Below are 20551 nucleotides of genomic sequence, written 5' to 3'. Positions count from 1 at the left end.
TACATAATTGAAAAAACTTTTAATATTTAGTAACGTTAATTAAGAGTAATATTATGTTTCTTAATCAACACACAATAGTAATAATCAGCTAATTTCTATAATCAGTTATTTCTAATTGGTTATACCTATTAATCATCGATAAATCAATCATTATTGTTAACTCCACAAACCGATCGAGCAAATGCTCCTTCGTCTGTTATTGGACGGTTATAAAACTGAGCAAACATCGAGGACGAGCTAGTCCAGCCAGCTGTCTTTCTTATGGTGTCAATGCAGACACCTGCGGAGGCCGCCGCCGAGGTGGAGGCGTGACGAGTGCTATGTGCACTAAATATTGAGATATCGACGCCGCTCTCCGCCAGAGTCTGTTTTATCCACCTACTTATTGTTTGTGATGTTACCATCTTAAAAGGTTTCTTATAGCTTAAGAACAAATTAGTAGTAACCTCTGTTCGTAACTTTGATGTTGCCTGAAGATAATCTTCTAGGGTCTTTGCCGGGCATATGCTTGGGTTGTTAACGAAATAGGGTAAAAAAAGCACGGGCTGCTCACGGTTAGCTGCCGAGGTCTTTGTAATGTCGGGTATTAAGATTTTTATACCTGAGACGCTCTTGTTAATATTGGTGATCTTAATTAAAGACAGCGTTTGTACTCGGTGAGAAGTACACAAGGCTAACAAAATTGCTAATTTTTTTGAAATTTCAAACAAGCTTAGATCGCTATTCGGGTACCATGCAGAAATATGGTCGAGTACCGTTTTTGGATCCCATGTCGTGGTGTATTTCGGATGGGATGGTTTTTGTCTATAAAAAGCTTTTAATAAGCGTTTTACGCGTTCGTCTGACCCGATATTATTTCCTAGAAGTAACGAAAGGGCAGATCGATGACTGTTAAGGGTACCATAGGAAGCACCCTTATTGAAAAGGTTAACGAGAAATGTTATTACTGCCGATAATGGAGCGTCAAAAGTCTTTATAGAGTTTTCTAAGCAAAACGACCACCACAATTTATAGGTGACTGAATATTGCTTCATCGTATTGTCCGAAATCGATGCCAGCATTAAATCAAGTGCTATCTCTGGGGTACCTAGTCTACTGAATGCTTCCCTGAGAGTGTCGCGGCCCCCAGGGAAAGGCTGCGGTGAAGTCGATGACACGATCTGTAATTTGAACGTAAAATATCCCGATTAGGTTCAAAGATAACAATATCTGAAATAAGCATTTTTTTGAGAAGCGGAAACCAAGCCTGCCCGGGCCAGTACGGGAAGACTAGAATGCCCGTAGCTTTATCAGTGATTATTTTTCTCAGGCATTTAAGAATTAGGGCAAACGGCGGAAATGCATAAAAGAAGAGAGACTGCCAGCTAATTGTGAAGGCGTCGATATACGTTGCGTCGGGGTCAGATTTCCACGAAACATAAAGGCTGCATTTGGCATTGGTTCGAGATGCAAATAGGTCAATTTGTGGTTCCCCTAAAGATTTAACAATTTTTTGGAATGTCCACTGTGATAGTTCCCACTCTATATCCCAATTAATTTTTCGTGATTCCTGATCAGCTTCTATATTTGCATGTGTATTAATATATGACGCAAACAATGAAATCTTTCGCATCTCACACCATTGCCAAATTTGTTTCGCCAAATCATTTAAATGAGGAAACCGAATACCCCCCATGCGATTAATATAGCATAAGGCTGTTGTATTGTCAACACGTAACAATATCGAGCAATTATACTGTGTGCTAGCAAAGCATTTCAATCCCAGAAAGGCAGCTAATAATTCTAACCTATTAATGTGGAAAGAAGATTCATCAACTTTCCACCCCCCATTTACACGTTTTCCATTGCAAAAAGCGCCCCAACCGATTTTTGAAGCGTCCGTAAATATTTCTAACTCAAAATTATTGTCAGATCTCAAAAGGTTACAAGTGGATGATATGTTCTCTCGCCACCAATATAAGTCAGGTAAAATAACGTCCGTTAGTCTAATTTTAACTTCAAAATTTTCAAACTGTTTTAAGGCTAAGTACTTTTGGCGTTCAAGGGTTTTTGTATATAACCAACCGTATTTGACTGCTGGGCAAGCCGCAGTGAGAACTCCAATAAATTGTGATAGTTCTCTGATTGAACATTTGGGCAGTGTGATAAATTTTTCAACTAACCGCATAATACTTTGACGTTTTTCATCCGGTAAACTTAAAGTTATATCTAACGTGTTGTAGATGAAACCTAAAAACCTACAGACTTGTCGAGGTTTGAGGTTACTTTTATTATAATTAATGACAAACCCCAGACATTGAAGCCAATAAATGGTTTTGTTGACATTGTCTTGGCATTCTACATATGTATTTCCGATACATAGAATATCGTCGAGATATATTACTGATTTATAGCCCATCTTACGTAAAAAACTCATGACTTCTTTCATTAGTTTTGTAAAAACCCTAGGTGCTACGGATAAACCATAGGGCATGGCGTTAAATTCATAACACATTCCGTCAAACTCAAAGCGTAAGTATTTACGGTGTGCTTTTATGATAGGAACTAATAAGTATGCCTCGGTGAGGTCTATATTTGCCATAAAACCTGATCTAGGTACCAATCTAGCTGCTGTCCTATGGTCCTCCATTTTAAAATGTGTTGTATGAATAAATTTATTTAAGGCTTTGAGGTTTAAAATAAATCTTTTAGACCCATTTGGCTTAGGAGCTAAAAATATTCTTGAACAAAAATCATTTTTAGATCTATTGCATACAGATATAGCACCTAGGTCTAGCAGTTTATTAATTGAGTCTATCATATCTACACGATCAGTACCACAGAGTAGGTTACTTGGACTTGAAACTTGTTTAACCTGCCTACAAAATGGTATTGAATACCCTTTCGAAACCCACTTAAGTATTTCAGAATTATCAGTAATATGAAGCCAGCATTTCTGAAAATGTTGGATTCTACCGGCATGTACCTTTATTGCTGCGTTGTTGCACGCGGCTGTTTGGTCTGCGTAGGCTGCTTCTGCTGGACAGGACCCACTGATTGAGGCCTCCGTCCTACTGGAGCACCTCTGCTCCTTTGCCCTCCCCTCCCCCCCTTGATCGAGGAGAAGCGAGGAGGGCCCGTCCAGTTTCCCTGACGTGAGCGGCTCGTCGATGCTTGATTTGTAGATGTGGATGTGGACGTTTTTGGGGTTGGAGGAGGCTTTTTTATCTGCAACCCCTGTTTTTCTATTACTTTTGTTGCTTTTATTTTTTCGGAAAGCTTATTACCGAAAAGCAAGTCGTCTCTGTCTACATCTTGTATGATATTTAAAAAAGCTTTGTCTAATCCTGGCGTAATAAATTTTTTTCTCGACTCTGTTTCTACGTAGTGCAGGTCGCATAGTATGCGACAGCTGTCACTTAGAAACTTTATGGCTTGGATCCTGTTTTTTCCATCGTCTAACAGCAATTCTAAACCTTTATTAAGGGCGGCGATGCCTTGTCCTAATTGCTGTTGTACCGTTTCTACCCTCTTATCCCGTGTGCGGGCGCCCTCGACTACGGCCGCTGAAATTTCCGGGTTTAATTTTGGCGCTTGCAACAATGAGCAATTTTCTGGTATAAGGTACTCCTTAACCAGTTTTTCTTTGACGTCCTTATTTAAGCCCTTTTTTAATATAGGTAACCACAGGCACGAGAGCTTATCATGAATCTTTGGACCAAATTTTGGGACCTCTTTAGTGGTCTCTCCTAGGGCGGAAAGAATGTCCGGATCTAATTCTGGAGCAGCCGGTTCTGTAGCCGGCCCTGGGGCTGGTTCACCGCTGTTCCCAATATCATTTTCTACATGATCCCCGATGTCATCCTGATTTACAGGTTCCAAATTTTGTGGATCAGGCTCGACAATACCATCGTCTGGAAAAAACCAGAATACTACTGAGGGTAGGTAAAAAATTAAAATATTGTGGGTAGATGAAGAAAAATTTTCGGTAAAGAAAATATTTTCTGCCATGTGGTAATTTTTAATATAAAGATCGCCTTCGCGAGGATACACGATCCACTTCCAGGCACTTCATATTATTATCGCATACTCCGAAGCATGTACTAAGAGATTGCCTTCGCGAGGATACACGATCCACTTCCCGGCATTACATGTTCCGTACTATATAGCATGTAATTTAGGATTGCCTTCGTGAGGATACACGATCCACCTCCCGGCATTACATGCGTAATCCCACTATTTGCTCTCAAGATGATGTAATCACCCTTCGGATGATTACGAAATTCCCACGTGTTAACACACGGTTAACCTCTCGGGATGAAAGCCTTTGTGATGACACACGATCAATCTCAAAGGGATCGAGCCTTACTACTGTAAATATCACTGAAAAATATAATATAAGGTACTAACCTGATTGATCAGAATCTTCTGACGAGTACACAATCCTTTTGTACTTATCTTGTTTCGCTTCGAGTTTTCGAAGCTTGCGCTGATATCGTCGTATTTTTTCCTCATTTTTTCTTTTCGGCATGATGAAGAAAAAGTAAAAATAAAACCAAAACTTCACTTCCAATGTAGGTTATTATTATAAACTTTAGTAGGCACGTGCGAACGTTGCCCGCTCGGAAAAAGAAATGAGGAAGATAGCGAGCCGCCCGCGCGGCGGTGAGTGACCATAGACAAAAAAAAAAAAAAAAAATGTATAGATCGATTACAAATCGATGCTCTAAACGTGCGAATGATGCCTGTAGGCTAAAAGGACTACCTTGTTAATTGTATCTGAAAGATGAAGCGACGAACATATAATTAGTATTTGTGGACTTAATCGGACGGTCAAGACAGGAAACAAAAATGTCGTAGACCACCTCATGTAGTTAGGTAGTAGGTACCTACCTAGCGAACGAGACAACTTTTCGTCTGTATGATGGTGGCAAAACATCGCTCATACCAAAAGACAGATTTTTTTTTTTTAGTGTTCAACTTCTTTACCAGTGTTTAGGAGACAGGAAATGTGTGCATTCAACCTCGTAAATGAAAAGGGTCAATTAATAGACTCATACTTATACTCGATTTCTTCGCGCCCTTGTACCGTAAAACCTTAGATTAATTATAGGTCTTTGCGTAAAACTGAAATGCTTAGCAGTAAGTAAGCCAACCAGATCAAAGTCGGTTTTGGAAAATTTGTTTCATAAGATTAGGTTCAGTTTTAAAAACCCAAATAATTTTCATGCACTTTGTAAGGCGGCGTATAAAAGGATTTCTTAACTATTGTAACTATGTTGTCAGTTTACCTACATTAAAAATATTTAATTTTTAATACTTACTTAACTTGGCAGTTTGACATAAGGTAGTATATCGTGTAATCTAAACAAGTACCTACCTACCTGAATATCACTCCATTGTAGTCTTAGGTACCTACTTAATTACCTACCCTTTTATTTAATGTTTATAACGCTTAGGCCGAGGCCGCACCGTACCGGCAACGGCGACGCGACGGCGACAACGCAGAACGCAGACGTTCACAAAAAATGGTGATGACCGTACCACCGCGGTGGCATGTAAAATTTATTTGATTAGGTATAATAATATCTTGCGACTTTGTAAAATGTACTACAGCTAACTTGAGTGTCCGCACTGAATAAATTGTTTGGGCAATTAGCGACGACATTTGATTTTCATACGATCAACGGCGATCGACAGCGACTAGGCGCGATCTATAATCAAATACGCAGCAAATGTATCATCGTGGCCGCACAAGCACGCTCAACGGTAGCTACAGCTAGCGACAGAGCGCGACATACCTACATGTGTGACGAGTTGGGACAAGACTTCCTGCGATGGAAACAAAATATTAGTCACTCGACCGATCAAGTGATTTGTAGGTATAGAACATGTCGAATGAAAATGTGGAATAGTTTATATCTCAAATTTAAGATTTATTTACAACTAAAGGATACCCGCGGCTTCACCCGCGTGAATTTTGGTTTTAAAAATCCTGTGCAAACTTTCGATTTTCCAGGACAAAAGTAGCCTATCCGTAATAGCTCGTCTCCGGGATGCAACGTATCTCTGTACCAAATTTAGTAAAAACATTTAAACGGATGATTCCTTAAAAAGGCCCGTGGGATCAGGTTTGAGGAGTTGGGTCCTCGAGTTCAACGATAAAGTCTTTACTTGGTATAGGTACCAATATCAAATTTGTAACTGACAGTTTCTAAATCCAATCAGTTTTGATCAGCAGCCTGCAGCATCACGATTGAGTTGGAATCCAAATTTTTATGGGACAATATTGCAAAGTTTCTCTATCGATAAAAAAAATACGTAAATCGGTCCAGAAAACGCGGAGATTTGTACTTAAGTAGAAAAGCACAATTTCTGTTTTGAAAGTCGCTTTAAATAATAGATTTGTCGCGTAGTCACTCGCAACGTTACTGCGGCCACGAATCACGCAAACTCAATCGCCTGAACCTAACCAGTGCAGCTGGTCATTACACGACGTAGCCGCGATTCACTGGCTTGTCGCCTCTGCACCTGCAGTGCGACCACCTAATTTTTCGCGTCGCCGCGCCATCGCGTCGCTGTCGCTGGTGCAGTGCGGCCTCGGCCTTAAGGTCAAGGTAATTGACATAGATAACAAGTTATTAAATACGTTTTTATAGCATTAGAACTACAAAGATGGCGCAATTTGAATGCAATAGGTGAGAATTTAACTATCTATCCCATTATTTTCTTTAGATCATAAAAGTAGAACCAAAACTAAAATGATAATTATTACCTACGAGTACCATAGACCTATAAATACTCTGGACATCTGTTCTCAAAGCTGTTATGTGGAGCCCATGGCCTAGTGTAGGTGGACAGACCAGCGACTATAGCCAAACCTGCCTCATTCTGAAAGTGAGTTCAGCGGTGGGTTAATGATGATGGGTTTTTAAAAATTATTGATTTCTTTTTTTGCCTTTCTAAAAGGGCCCCACACTCAGTGCATGGCCTAAAATGGACCTGCCAACACACAAATCTGGATTATAAAGCTGTGATAGCCTACTGGTTAGGACGTCCGCCTTCTAATCGGAGGTCGGGGGTTCGATCCCGGGCACGCACCACTCGCACATCTACCAATCCGCGCGTGGCCAGCGTGGTAGACTATGGCCAAACCCTTCTCACTCTAAGAGGAGACCCGTGCTCTGTAGTGAGCCGGCGATGGGTTGATCATGATGATGATGATTACTGGATTGCCTTGAAAAACTAGGTAAGTATATGTAGTATAATAAAAAATTTGGCAAGCCTAAAAAATTGAGCAAATTATAATTTATTACAAAAACTATGACTATGGATTGCAGTAATCTGAATATTTTATGGGAGGTCACTAGCCTATTCACAGTCGTTACGCCACGCGTGGAATTCTCCCAAAGCAAATAGACTTGATTATAATATTTTTTATTGAAAATTTTAATTCTATCATGAATTGCCGAATATAATTTAATATACGAGTATTTGAAAGATGATCTCGACCTTAATCTCACTTACCTAATGTTATGTGATATGGAAATATTATAACTACCTTTTGGTTTTAAGTTTTTGTTCTAAAATGACGTTTACAATGTCAAAGATAGATATTAAAATAACCTTATAACTTGAATATTGTGCGACTCTTTAGACGCACTGCATCCTAGACTATTCAGAATTCAGATCTAACAGAAAACGTGGATTGAATCCGGATGTTGATTATACATTGGGTCTTTTTCGACGAATATTGCTTGCGTAGGTATTCTTCGGCCCGTAACAGCTCGGATTCTGAATAGAATAGAATAGAATAGAATGGAATAGAATAGAATGGAATGGAATGGAATAGAATAGAATTAATTCTTTTTATTCAAGTTAGCTTTTTTACAATTGTTTTTTTGAATCGTCAGGTTAATGAGTGCAAGCATTCATACAGTAGGTATTGTAATCATCCGTGAAAAGCTGTGATAGCCTAGCGGTTAGGACGTCCGCCTTCTAATTTGAGGTCGGGGTTCGATCCCGGGCACGCACCTCTAACTTTTCGGAGTTATGTGCGTTTAAGTAATTAAATATTACTCGCTTTAATGGTGAAGGGAAACATCGTGACGAAACCTGCATGCCTATGAGTTCTCCATAATGTTCTCAAAAGTGTGTGAAGTCTACCAATCCGCACATGGCCAGCATGGTACCTAGACTATGGCCAAAGCCCTTCTCACTCTGAGAGGAGACCCGTGCTCTGTATTGAGCCGACGATGCCGATCATGATGATGATGATGACTCTTCCGTGAGCAATAATAATAATCATCTTTATTTCAGATATTACATCCATTTTGTTAGTAGACTGTTTTATGCACAATTTTATTTGTCTAGGAATCTACCACCCATGAGCCACTGACGGTGAGATCTGTAGAGCGCACTCTGACTTAGCTTAGACTTAAGACAGAGTTAAAACGAGACAGAGCTATACCTCTCACATAAATCTGTCTCGTTTTAACTCAACCTTAAGTCTGAGCAAAGTCAAAGTGCGCTCTATAGATCTCAGCCTGAGAGTCCATGTGCAAACCAACCCAGTGTCTCATAAATGGATTATCTGGCAATGTTATCGGCTTTGGGAAACAAAATTCGAATCTAGTGTGCAACCTTTTATACAAATTGGATCGGATTTGGATCGGATGCAGTGCTCAAACGCTCTGAAAGCTTTCCTATAACCCTGCTGAGCGGTAAATTAACTTGACATTTCATAAGCACTTTGGAAATAATAAAAGTCTTTCTAATCTATTCTGTTTTTGAGTTGAGAATTGCATAATAGTCGTATGGAAAATGGCGTATTGACTTTTAGCTTTGGACTAGGAATTGAGGCACTTCCAGATTGGCCCAAAAACTAAGCAGAAGCCGAAGTTTTGGTTTTTAACCGACTGCCCTGGACATTCCTGAGTGACGACTTCCTGGCGCAGTAGGAAGCGCTGTTGTCTTATTAGTGGGAGGTACCGGGTTCGATTCCCGGCAGGGGTTTGGAATTTTATAGGTTCTAAATTTCTGATCTGCCTTTCCTACCTGAAAAGCCGAGCCGCCGAGCAATATAGCGTCCCGGTACGATGCCGTGTGGAAACCAACGGGGTGTGGGTTTAATTTAAAAAAAACCTGCCATACCCTTTCCAGGTTAGCCCGCTTTTATCTTAGACTCCACCATCACTTACCACAAGGTGAGATTGCAACCAAGGTCTAACTTGTATCTGAATAAAAAAACGTTGCCTAGGCAGGCCAATCGCAATGTCGCTATTTAGACTTTAGACCACTTTAGACTAATAATAAAATTACACATGCTCAATATTTACTCAAATCTATTTGAGTAATTATTGAGCATGCGTATACGTAATAATGACGTCCGTCCCGTTATACATACTAAATCCATAATAATATGCTAATAATAATAATAAATAAGAGCCACACGTAGATAAGAAAGCGTCAGTGCAGTGGCTGCGCTTTGGTGACCTCTTCGGGGAAACCGAGGGTTTTGTCTGTGCGATACAAGATCAGGTGGTCAAGACGCGGAACTACCGAAAGTACATTCTGAAGGATGGCACTCACGACATCTGTCGAGCTTGTCGCCATCCCGGCGAGTCACTCAGACATGTGCTTTCGGGATGCTCAGCGCTTGCCAACACTGAGTATCTGCACAGACACAACCAAGCAGCCAAAATCCTTCACCAAGAGCTTGCTCTGAAGTACGGTCTCCTGGATGAGAGGCTGCCGTATTACAAGTACACACCGGTGCCGGTACTCGAGCGCGACGGAGTCCGGCTCTATTGGGACCGGTCCATCATCATGGACAGGACTATTCTAGCGAATAAGCCTGACATCGTGGTGGTGGACCGGGCACAGTCGAGGGTGTTTTTGGTGGACATCACCATTCCGTATGACGAGAACCTCGTGAGAGCTGAGACGGAGAAAAAGCGCAAGTATCTCGATCTGGCTCACGAGGTTTCCGACATGTGGCATGTGGAGTCCACTGAAATCATCCCAATCGTCATATCTGCGAATGGGTTGATCCCAGTCAGCCTCGCTCACCATCTGAGGCGACTGGGGTTCCGTGGCAGTTCGCTCGCAGCCAGGATGCAAAAAGCGGTCTTGCTGGACTCGGCTAGGATAGTCCGCCGATTTCTTCGCCTGTCGCCCTGACCCCCGGCCGTTTGGTCTCCCCTGCCGGGGTGTAATCCTCCGCCCGGTACAAATATGTATGTATGTAATGTTTATGTAGGTTTATTTATTTTTATGTATGTAAGTATATTATATTTCTTTTGGCTGTTATATATATTTATCTTGTACACGGGCGTGAGAGTAGATATATCGATAATAATAATAATAATATTATAAAATGCGACAATAAGTATAAGTCTGTCTATCTGTGTGTTACCTTTTACGGCATATCAGGTACCTAATCCAAATAAGGTACCTACAGAAACAACTTGCTTCCCGGAGACAGACATAGGGGTTCATATCGGAAAATAATAAATGGGCAAGAACATAGGCTACTTTTTATCCCGAAAAATCAAAGAGTTCTCACGGGATTTTGAAAACCCTAAATCCACCCGGACGAAGTCGCGGGCATCATCTAGTATTAAAATATTATTCTAGTATTATTAGTAGGTATATAATAAATAATATATAATTATTACGTATGGACTATGTAAGATGTGGGTAGCTTTAGTTTTGTAATCTGAAGATCTGACATATTATAATCGCGACGAGTGGCAGAAACGTCGTAATCATTATAATTTATAGCTATTTATTAGTAAAACTGCCACATTGGCTATTTATTTACTTTGACACCGTCTTACCCAATATTTCCCATATTTGCGTTAACAGAACCTTCGCAAAAGCACGGTAAATACCACGTAAATACCTACCTACTTACCTATCAAGTGTGCGCGCAAGAGTCAAAGTGTGATAGGAGATTTATACTACAACATTCCCTAAACTCGCAATTTTATATTGTGCACAAAAAATATTATTAACAACATTTCCACCCATGTCTTAAATTTAGTGATATCTCCCCAGTTTTTGGGAAGATTTTGCTTACAACAAACATTTGCCATTTTTTCGCACTTTTGAGCAAAGAGAATGGTAGGTAATCACTACGATCTTTTTGAGTTTCGGCAGGTTTCGGTCAGGGTGTTTTAACTTTTAAAATCTGATAAAAGCATTCTACCAAGGCTCTACCATATTATACCATAAGTAATATTATACCCACAACCACCAAAACCATTAAGGTGGTTTGATAGATCCAGCCGCGAAAATTCAAATTTTAGTTAGTTTTTCGAAAATAGTAGACTAATTAAACGTCGAAGGCTTATGGTAATGAGTTTTGCGCGCATAACATTTATGCATCTACATGTTTTTCAATAAGACTTTGGTCAAAAATACTCATTTACTTCAATATTTGTGCCTGAAAGATAATTTTCTGAATTTTCCCAGATTTGCAGAAAATTATTTGTTTTAAGCGAACTGGCTCTGAAGATGTGGGTACTTTACCTAAGTAACTACTCTAAAGATGTAGGCTTGTAACACGGGTTTGTAACGTCATGGTAACGTCTTTAGAATTATCACCTACATAGGTAGTGTATAAGTTAGGTACTTACACAAACTTTAAAGTTCAAAGTAATTGACGCTTTCTTGCTTTATGTTTAAAGCAATTTATTTTTCATCTCACTCGCTCGGAAGCAATCCTTTTGCCCTTTGAAATCTGAGTGGAAAGTGGTAATTTTGCTCGCTAACGCGCAAAGTAGTTAGGTACCTACGAGTTGAAATTCGAACGTGACGAACTGTGGTAGGTATACCACGTGATAATGAAACGTTCAGAAACGCGGTTCGTTCGTTGAATTATGAAAATGATTTATTTTTTATTTTAAGAATTTTAAATTTGAATTCTAAACTTGAATTTAACTTGAATTCCTCGCTACGCTCAGGATTCTATCTTTGAACCCTTCGCTGGCTCGGAATTCAATACAAACTCTCGCGACAATATAACATCTTTGCAGCCTTGCCCTGCCTTGCATAACAAAACAACTATTTCGTAGGCATCGTAATATGATTATTTCAATCAATTCAAATTGACCAATCAATTGATCAATCAACATTAATATTAATATCAATAAAAGATTATTGATATTATTTTTTATCGATCATAATAATAAAAATTTATATTTTGACCCTTGCCCTCGTTGCAAACGGCCTACTCACTATCTACAGACAGCAAACATCGGTACAGAATGTGCTTAGGTCGTTATTCATGGCAGGCAGCCAAGAATTTGAGCATAACGTCGCGTCGAGTAGAAAGGAAAATTGGAGCATCGCATCGCGGGAAAGAAGGAGCGACTGATCAACCAGTAACGTACTCCTTGTCCTATGATCCGCCAAAGAAGCCTAAAAATCGATACTGCACATTTTGTTATTATTAACATAGTTTTTTTTTTTATAAAAGTAACCTAAGCATTTATTTGCCTGTCACTAATAGATGCCCGTTGGACTATGAATATGTAGGTAGGTACTATTATATTATGTCGTCAGATTTTGACGTGGTAGGTTGGTACCTAAGCAACTTTCACTTTTCACACGAATTCACAATGTGGTCTAAATTAATAAGTAAGTTATATTGTATAAAACCGGTCAAGTGCGAGTCGGACTCGCACACGAAGGATTCCGCACCATCGTACAAGAAATCTCAAACCAGCCCCGCGATTGTATAAAAAACGCATTTGATCGGAATTTTCCCTTTCATCATCAACTTCATATTTAGGGTTCCGTACCTCAAAAGGAAAAATGGAACCCTTATAGGATCACTTTGTTGTCTGTCTATCTGTCTGTCTGTTTGTCTGTCTGTCAAGAAACCTACAGGGTACTTCCCGTTGACCTAGAATCATGAAATTTGGCAGGTAGGTAGATCTTATAGCTGACATTTGGGGAACAATCTGAAAACCGTCAATTTAGGGTTAGATCACACAAAAAAAATTAAATTGTGGTCATGAAATAATAATTAGTATTTTCAACTTTCGAAGTGAGTGACTATATCAAGTGGGGTATCATATGAAAGGTCTTCACCTGTACATTCTAAAACAGATTTTTATTTATTTTTATGCATCATAGTATTTGAATTATCGTGCAAAATGTCAAAAAAATACGACTGTAGTACGGAGCCCTCATTGCGCGAGCCTGACTCGCACTTGCCCAGTTTTTCCCTTTATTTGTGCTATTTAATTGACTTGCCTTTCATGATTGCAAGTCAACGGGAAGTACCCTAAAGGTTTCTTGACAGACATGAGTCACGACAGACAGGCAGACAACGAAGTGATCCTATAAGAGATATTTTTTTTTTGAGGCACGGAACCCTAAAACATGCAATAAATATGTAAATTATTACTTACCCGAGCGAAACGAGATCTCTGAGCCTAGTTTATTTGCCGTTTATCTGTTTGTGAGAGTTCTGTTATCTTCTAAAGAAGATAGAGTACGTTTAAACTACCGTGAGTGATTTCCATTCTAAATAATATCTGTCCCGGCTTTACTCACGTGTGTAGTCGACGTTAGCCCGACTAGTTTCGAACCCATACGGGGTCCTTTTTCAAGGGAGTCCGTTCGCGCACGCGCCGCGGTTCTGACTCAGAACTCGCGTGCGCGAACGGACTCCCTTGAAAAAGGACCCCGTATGGGTTCGAAACTAGTCGGGCTAACGTCGACTACACACGTGAGTAAAGCCGGGACAGATATTATTTGGAAAGATAGAGTAATGTACAGTAGGTACGGTACACAATAGGTATAATTATTCATATTGTCATTTTTAGGGTTCCGTAGTAAACAAGGACAACCCTTATAGTTTCACCATGTCCGTCCGTCTGTCCGTCCGTCCGTCCGTCCTCGGTTAATCTCAGAGACTATTAGTGCTAGAAATCTGTAATTTGGCACAGGTATAATTAAAGGAAAACTATCATGGCTAAGTAGAGTTCACAGGTTAAGGAGTTATATCTGTTTTTCGAGGTTAATTGTGACTACGGAACCCTACACTGCGCGTGGTCCGCCACGCACTTGGCCGGTTTTTTATTTTGCTTTTCATATGTAGGTAAGTACAGGTATGGCATTACACATGAGACCCTGTAGGGTATGGCAAAAATATAGATAGGTACACTAGCTGATGCCCGCGATTTCGTCTGCGTGGATTTAGGTTTTTGAAAATCCCGTGGGAACTCTTTGATTTTCCGGGATAAAAAGTAGCCTATGTCACTCTCCAGGTCTGTATCTATAGACGTGCAAAAAATCACGTCAATCCGTTTCACCGTTGCGACGTGATTGAAGGACAAACCAACAAACCAATAAACCAACAAACAAACACACTTTCGCATTTATAATAAGGGTACTGACTACTGATTAATACTTAAAACGCACATAACTCCGAAAGTTAGAGGTCGAATCCCCGACCTCCCGAATCCTAACCACTGGGCTCTCACGGCTTATTTATAACAATACTTATAAAAATATTTTTGATGATGTCATCAACATCATCATCGCAGGCTCACTACTGAGAACGGGTCTCCTCTCACATTGAGAAGGGTTTAGGCCATAGTCTGCCACGCTGGCTCAGTGCGGATTGGCAGACAATCTAAAATTATAATAATTATGTACTGTGTAGTAAGTAATAAACCTAATAAATATACGCGTAGAAAACAAAGAGAAATTGTGTACATAAGGACTTACTTACTAGAAAGTATTTAGTACATAGGCCAGTACCGCCTATAATAGTTTGTGCCAAGAGAAATCAAGTTTCCTCTCTGTGGTAGTTCTATATCTATTAACTTAGGTAGGTACGAGTTTTGTGGTTTATCTAGGTGTATATATATAAAAGGAAAAGGTGACTGACTGACTGACTGATTTATCGACGCACAGCTCAAATTACTGGACGGATCGGGCTGAAATAATTTGGCATGCAGATAGATTACGTAGGCATCCGCTGAGAAAGGATTTTAAAAAAATCAATTCCTAAAGGGTTAAAACAGGGGTTTGAAAGTTGTGTGGTCCACACGGATGAAGTCGCGGGAATAAGCTAGTTGTTGTATAAACCAAAATACAAAAGTTTGTGTGTATGTATGTGTGTATGTTTGTTACTCTTTCTCGCAAAAACTACTGGACAGATTTGGCTGAAATTTGTCATAGAGATAGATTATACATCGGATTAACACAAAGATTACTTTTTATCCCGGAAAATCAAAGAGTTGCCACGGGATTTTCAAAAACTTAAATTGACGCGTACGAAGTCGCGGGCATCTGCTAGTATAGAGCTACATAATGTGAAGCTTTAGAAAGTTAACTGTTAACGGGTTTCCTGCCTTCAGTTGTTTACTACAAAAGCCGCATATAATCGTACTAGCAGACCCGCCCCGGCTTCGCTCGGGTGGGATTAAATAAATTGGGGTGGGGGTAGAATTTTCAAAATATCCTGAAACATGTATTTCTTCATTTCGTAACCGAGAAGCCAAATACCAATTTTCATGGAAATAACTTGGAAAAATTAAGGACTTTCATACAAACTTTCATCCCATATTTAACCTCCTTAGGGGTAGAATTTTGAAAAATCTTTTCATAGTGGATATTTACTCTTTACAAAGAACAAGCCCTCCAAATTTTATTTCTCTAGAACCAGCTGTTTAGGCTGTGCGTCGATATATAAGTCAGTCAGTCAGTCAGTCAGGACTTTGAATTTTATTTATGCTTACAGATTTTATTGAGCCGCGATATGCCCGCGATTTCGCCGGCGTGAATTTAGGTTTTTAAAAATCCTGTGGGAACTTTTGATTTTCCAGGACAAAAGTAGCCTATCCGTAGTAGCCCGTCCCCGAGATGCAAGATATCTCAGTACCAAATTTCATAAAAACATTTTAACACATGATTTTTTTGAAAATCTCGTGGCATCACCACGATTTAAGAATGCAATTCCTTGCAGCATCAGAGCTGGCGAGTTGGATCGTCGACTTCAAAAAGTCTTTATTTGGTAGGTACCTCCAATATCAATTTATAACCGACAGTTTCTAAATACCATCAATTTTTCTAGTGTTACCATCAAGTTTCTCTATTGACAAAAAAAATTTACTCAAATCGGTTTAGAAATCTCGGCGGTGTATAGAAAGAAGGTAGAAAGACACAACTCCTCGTATTTTGAAAGTCGGTTAAAAAAGGAGCCTATGTTACTCCTTGGTTAATCTTCTACTTTTCTGTTAAAGTCCCGTCAAAATAGGTTCAGCCGTTCCGAAGATTAGCCCATTCAAACAGACAGACGGACACAAAAATTTTAATAACGTGTGATTCAGTTATGGTACAGGTCAAATAACCATATTATGAGATTAATTTGAGCCGAGGTGGTAGTTATTTCGAAATTACAGATAGACACTTCAATTTTATTTATTATTAGGTATACGACCCATTAGGGTTATTTCATAATTTTATTGACCCTTGAGTGTTGTAATTAAAAAATTGTTACTTTGGTTGTAAATATTATGATGTTATGCAAGTTGCAGAGGCAGACTCGTTTCATCATTATTGTAAACTAGCTGAACGACTTCGTCCGCTTGGTAATAGATTTTTCAAAATCCTGTGGGAACTCTTTGATTTTCCGGGATAAAAAGTAATTGCACTCCCGCGCATTGCTGGAATGAACTGCAGGTCTAATCCGCGCTCTTTTATCATTTACATAATCTTCGATTGTGTTAGGTATAGGTACTTATTACTTTTTCATACTTTTAATAGATTTTTTATACTTGTGTAAAGGCAAGTCCAAAATAGATTCCGGAATTTTATTAAAAAAGGTTATAACCCACCCATTCCCACGAATGACTTTTGAACTTTCCTGAGTTTCTCGCTGGCTCTTCTCGGTAGGAAAGGCATTCCGAATCAGTGGTAGGTGCATTTGACGATTCAAAAGTACTTGTAAAAGTTTATTTATATATAATTATAATTTTATTTTTAAATTATTATATATAATTATTAGTTTATTTATATATAATTATTAGTTTACTTATATTTAAGTATATTTCTATTTTATTCTTGACTAGCTGATGCCCGCGACTTCGTTTGCGTGGAATTAGGTTTTAAAAAAATTCCGGGGAAACTCTTTGATTTTGATAAAAATCATTCTCCAGGTCTTTATCTATCCCCATGCAAAAATTCCGTTGCGACGTGATTGAAGGACAAACCAACAAACCAACAAAGAAACACACATTCGCATTTGTAATAAGGGTAGGAGGTACTGATTGAAGAGTCTATACTTAGTATAGGTTAGCCAACATCAAATTAAAAACAAGAAAAATAGTTACTTAAGATTTTGTTTTTTTTTTTCATTTCAAAGTTTGATAGCCCTAGCACCTAATCTATTCGAAACAATGGAGCATTAGCCGGTCTGAGGTCTCGCCAATAAAAAATAATAATAGTCATGCCACTTATAACATCAATAACGTCAAGACGAGTTATTATAATAATGGACTAAGACCCAGCGTGTGGCATACCTTCGTTATTTTATAAAAACCCAACATAGGGAGGAACGATCAGCGACTATGAAGTTTGGATCGTGGTGGCTTTGGGAGGTAACAGGTAATAAAGGACCTTGTTGTGGACTCTTCTCAGACCTGGGCGCGTTTGGAACCCTCGTAGCTTTAGTTTTAAGTACGTATTCAGGTTTCCTCGCGATGTTTTCCTTCACCGTTAAAGCAAGTGATATTTAATTGCTTAAAACCACAGATGAGTGAATTTCTCTAATCCGTGCTTAAAACGCATAATTATCTACGAAAATGTAGAAGTGCTTGCCCGGGATCGAACCTTAGGCCCCCCAAATGTAATGCTGACGTCTCAACCAATAGGCTATTACCACAGTTTTCGAGTAAAACTGCGTTACTACCGCGTAAGCTATGTGCGAAAACGTAAACTTGAATAATCATAATATCATATTCATAACTAGGTAGGTATAGGTATATTATGTATAGACCTAGTTCAAACGTGCCTACCTAACTGTATTGTGAATCTTTTGTCCAATAATTTATCTCAGTTCTAAATCAAATCAACAGCACTAAAAATATAGGATTTATGAGTAATATTTAGGTTTTCACTTACCTTTGAAAGGTTACTCGAATTCGTGTTAAAAGGAAATCCACGATATGCTAAGGCAGACAGGTATTGCTGTACACGTTAGCGACGCAAGCGCACGCAAGCTCAACTGAAGTTGAAACTGTTTAAATTGTTTACGATTTAATTGAAGTGAATGGACATTAATGCTCCGGCTACATTAACGGGAAGCGCCGTCGAACGTAGGTGTAGCCACGACCTAACGTGATAATTTTGACAGCGGCATTCACATTGCCGTTTGGCGTTAGACGATTTTTAAAGCTAATAATTAGTGTGGCAATTGTACAACGGAATTAGCCACAATAGCTAGGTAGATACTGAGATTCTAAGACCAAGTGCATTAGATACTTATTAAGTAGTTGGGTTTGCTGCTTCATTGATTAATACCTTAATCTACACTAATATTATAAAGAGGAAAACTTTGTTTGTTTGTTTGTTTGTTTGTTTGTTTGTTTGTTTGTTTGTTTGGTTGTACTGAATAGGCTCAAAAACTACTGGACCGATTTTAAAAATTCTTTCACCATTCGAAAGCTACATTATCCACGAGTAACATAGGCTATATTTTATTTTGGAAAAAAATAGGGTTCCGTAAGATATTTGGGTTTTTCGGACACAAGGTGTAAAAAATCAACCAGAAAAGTTACTTATTTTGCGTACGCTGCCTAAACTATAAAAGATAGAACCATAAAATGTTCTAATTAATTGTAGATCTTATAAATATCTACAAAAAAGTCCGCGACACACTATACCCATCTATGTCGAGTGAGGCACAGCAACCATTTTTTTATTTAAAAATCTTGAATTTTTTTTGGACTACATTTAAACGCGTTTATTTTACTCATGCTATTAATCCTTATCAAAATAAATGATTTCATCACTAAGAACAGTTTATGGAGATAATATTTGGTCTTTGAATGATTAAAATTGGACGTTTGGTTTTGAAGTTATGGCGAAATTAAAATATTACGATTTCTGCTGCACGGCCCGTTGTCTACACTAATATTATAAAGAGGAAAACTTTGTTTGTTTGTTTGTTTGTTTGTTTGTTTGTACTGAATAGGCTCAAAAACTACTGGACCGATTTTAAAAATTCTTTCACCTTTCGAAAGCTACATTATCCACGAGTAACATAGGCTATATTTTATTTTGGAAAAAAATAGGGTTCCGTAAGATATTTGGGTTTTTCGGACACAAGGTGTAAAAAATCAACCAGAAAAGTTACTTATTTTGCGTACGCTGCCTAAACTATAAAAGATAGAACCATAAAATGTTCTAATTAATTGTAGATCTTATAAATATCTACAAAAAAGTCCGCGACACACTATACCCATCTATGTCGAGTGAGGCACAGCAACCATTTTTTTATTTAAAAATCTTGAATTTTTGTTGGACTACATTTAAACGCGTTTATTTTACTCATGCTATTAATCCTTATCAAAATAAATGATTTCATCACTAAGAACAGTTTATGGAGATAATATTTGGTCTTTGAATGATTAAAATTGGACGTTTGGTTTTGAAGTTATGGCGAAATTAAAATATTACGATATCTGCTGCACGGCCCGTTGTCTACACTAATCTACACTAATATTATAAAGAGGAAAACTTTGTTTGTTTGTTTGTTTGTTTGTTTGTTTGTTTGTTTGTTTGTACTGAATAGGCTCAAAAACTACTGGACCGATTTTAAAAATTCTTTCACCATTCGAAAGCTACATTATCCACGAGTAACATAGGCTATATTTTATTTTGGAAAAAAATAGGGTTCCGTAAGTATTATATAAAGAGGTAATGTCGTTAAGTTTGTTTGTAGGGGGTAATCTTTAGAACTACTGAACCGATTTTAAAAATTCTTTCACCAGTAGAAAGCTACATTATTCCTGAGTGACATAGGCTATACGGGATCTTTAAAAACCTAAATCTACGCGGGCGAAGCCGCGGGGATCAGCTAGTTACCTAATAAAATGCAAATAAGTTTTCGAAGAAAACCTTAAATTAATTATTAAAATTAAAATATCAAATGGGCTCGGTGGCTATCATTCAAGTGACAAAAAGTGTAAAGCCGGAAAATGTAATATGAATGCTGGCTATTTTTAAGGTTCCGTACCTCAAAAGGAAAAACGAAACCCTCACTCTGTTGTCTGTCTGTCTGTCAAGAAACCTACAGGATACTTCCCGTAGACCTAGAATCATGACATTTGGCAGGTAGGTAGGTCTTATAGCAGACATTAGGGGAAAAATCTGAAAATCAATTGTGGTCATGAACTAAAAATTAGTGTTTTCAATTTTCAAAATAAGATAACTATATCAAGTGGGGTATCATATAAAAGGGCTTTATCTTTGGATTCTAAAACAGATTTTTATTTATTTTTATGAATCAGTTTTTGATTTATCGTGCAAAATGTCGGATAAATAC

The 20551-nt window shown here is 38.5% G+C and overlaps 2 protein-coding genes across 3 annotated transcripts in view; both read right to left on the bottom strand.

Annotated features, from left to right (window-relative positions):
- The window catches only part of LOC117985465 (putative fatty acyl-CoA reductase CG8306), a 29954-nt gene extending 11719 nt beyond the window's left edge, over positions 1–18235 (bottom strand). Inside the window, exon 1 of one of the 2 annotated variants that reach the window (XM_034972197.2) lies at positions 18127–18235. Coding sequence is in view for 1 of the 2 variants with exons in the window: in XM_069501008.1 (XP_069357109.1) it covers positions 6755–6767 (13 nt within the window). In the remaining variant the exon portion in view is untranslated. Of the gene's footprint in view, positions 1–6754; positions 6871–18126 lie in introns of those variants that run through there. The other variant, XM_069501008.1, reaches the window with a different exon arrangement.
- LOC138402728 (uncharacterized) lies at positions 349–4544 on the bottom strand. The gene is made up of 3 exons (XM_069500565.1): positions 4390–4544; positions 2966–3893; positions 349–1160 (listed from the first exon to the last, which is right to left on the bottom strand). Exons 1-2 carry the CDS (start codon positions 4508–4510, stop codon positions 2968–2970), a joined length of 1047 nt encoding a protein of 348 aa, XP_069356666.1. The 5' UTR covers positions 4511–4544; the 3' UTR covers positions 349–1160; positions 2966–2967.
- Positions 18236–20551: the final 2316 nt, after the last annotated feature.

Source organism: Maniola hyperantus, chromosome 9, assembly GCF_902806685.2.
Source record: "Maniola hyperantus chromosome 9, iAphHyp1.2, whole genome shotgun sequence".
Taxonomy (NCBI): domain Eukaryota; kingdom Metazoa; phylum Arthropoda; class Insecta; order Lepidoptera; family Nymphalidae; genus Maniola; species Maniola hyperantus.
This window is presented reverse-complemented; position numbering and strand designations above follow the sequence as displayed.

What these genes read in the sequence shown, in the direction of transcription:
- LOC138402728 (XM_069500565.1), bottom strand. Translation starts at nt 4,510, where the DNA reads ATGCCGAAAAGAAAAAATGAGGAAAAAATACGACGATATCAGCGCAAG. An exon ending in AGAAGATTCTGATCAATCAG is followed by an intron (nt 3,894 to 4,389) that starts GTTAGTACCTTA and finishes GGTTTTTTCCAG; the next exon opens with ACGATGGTATTGTCGAGCCT.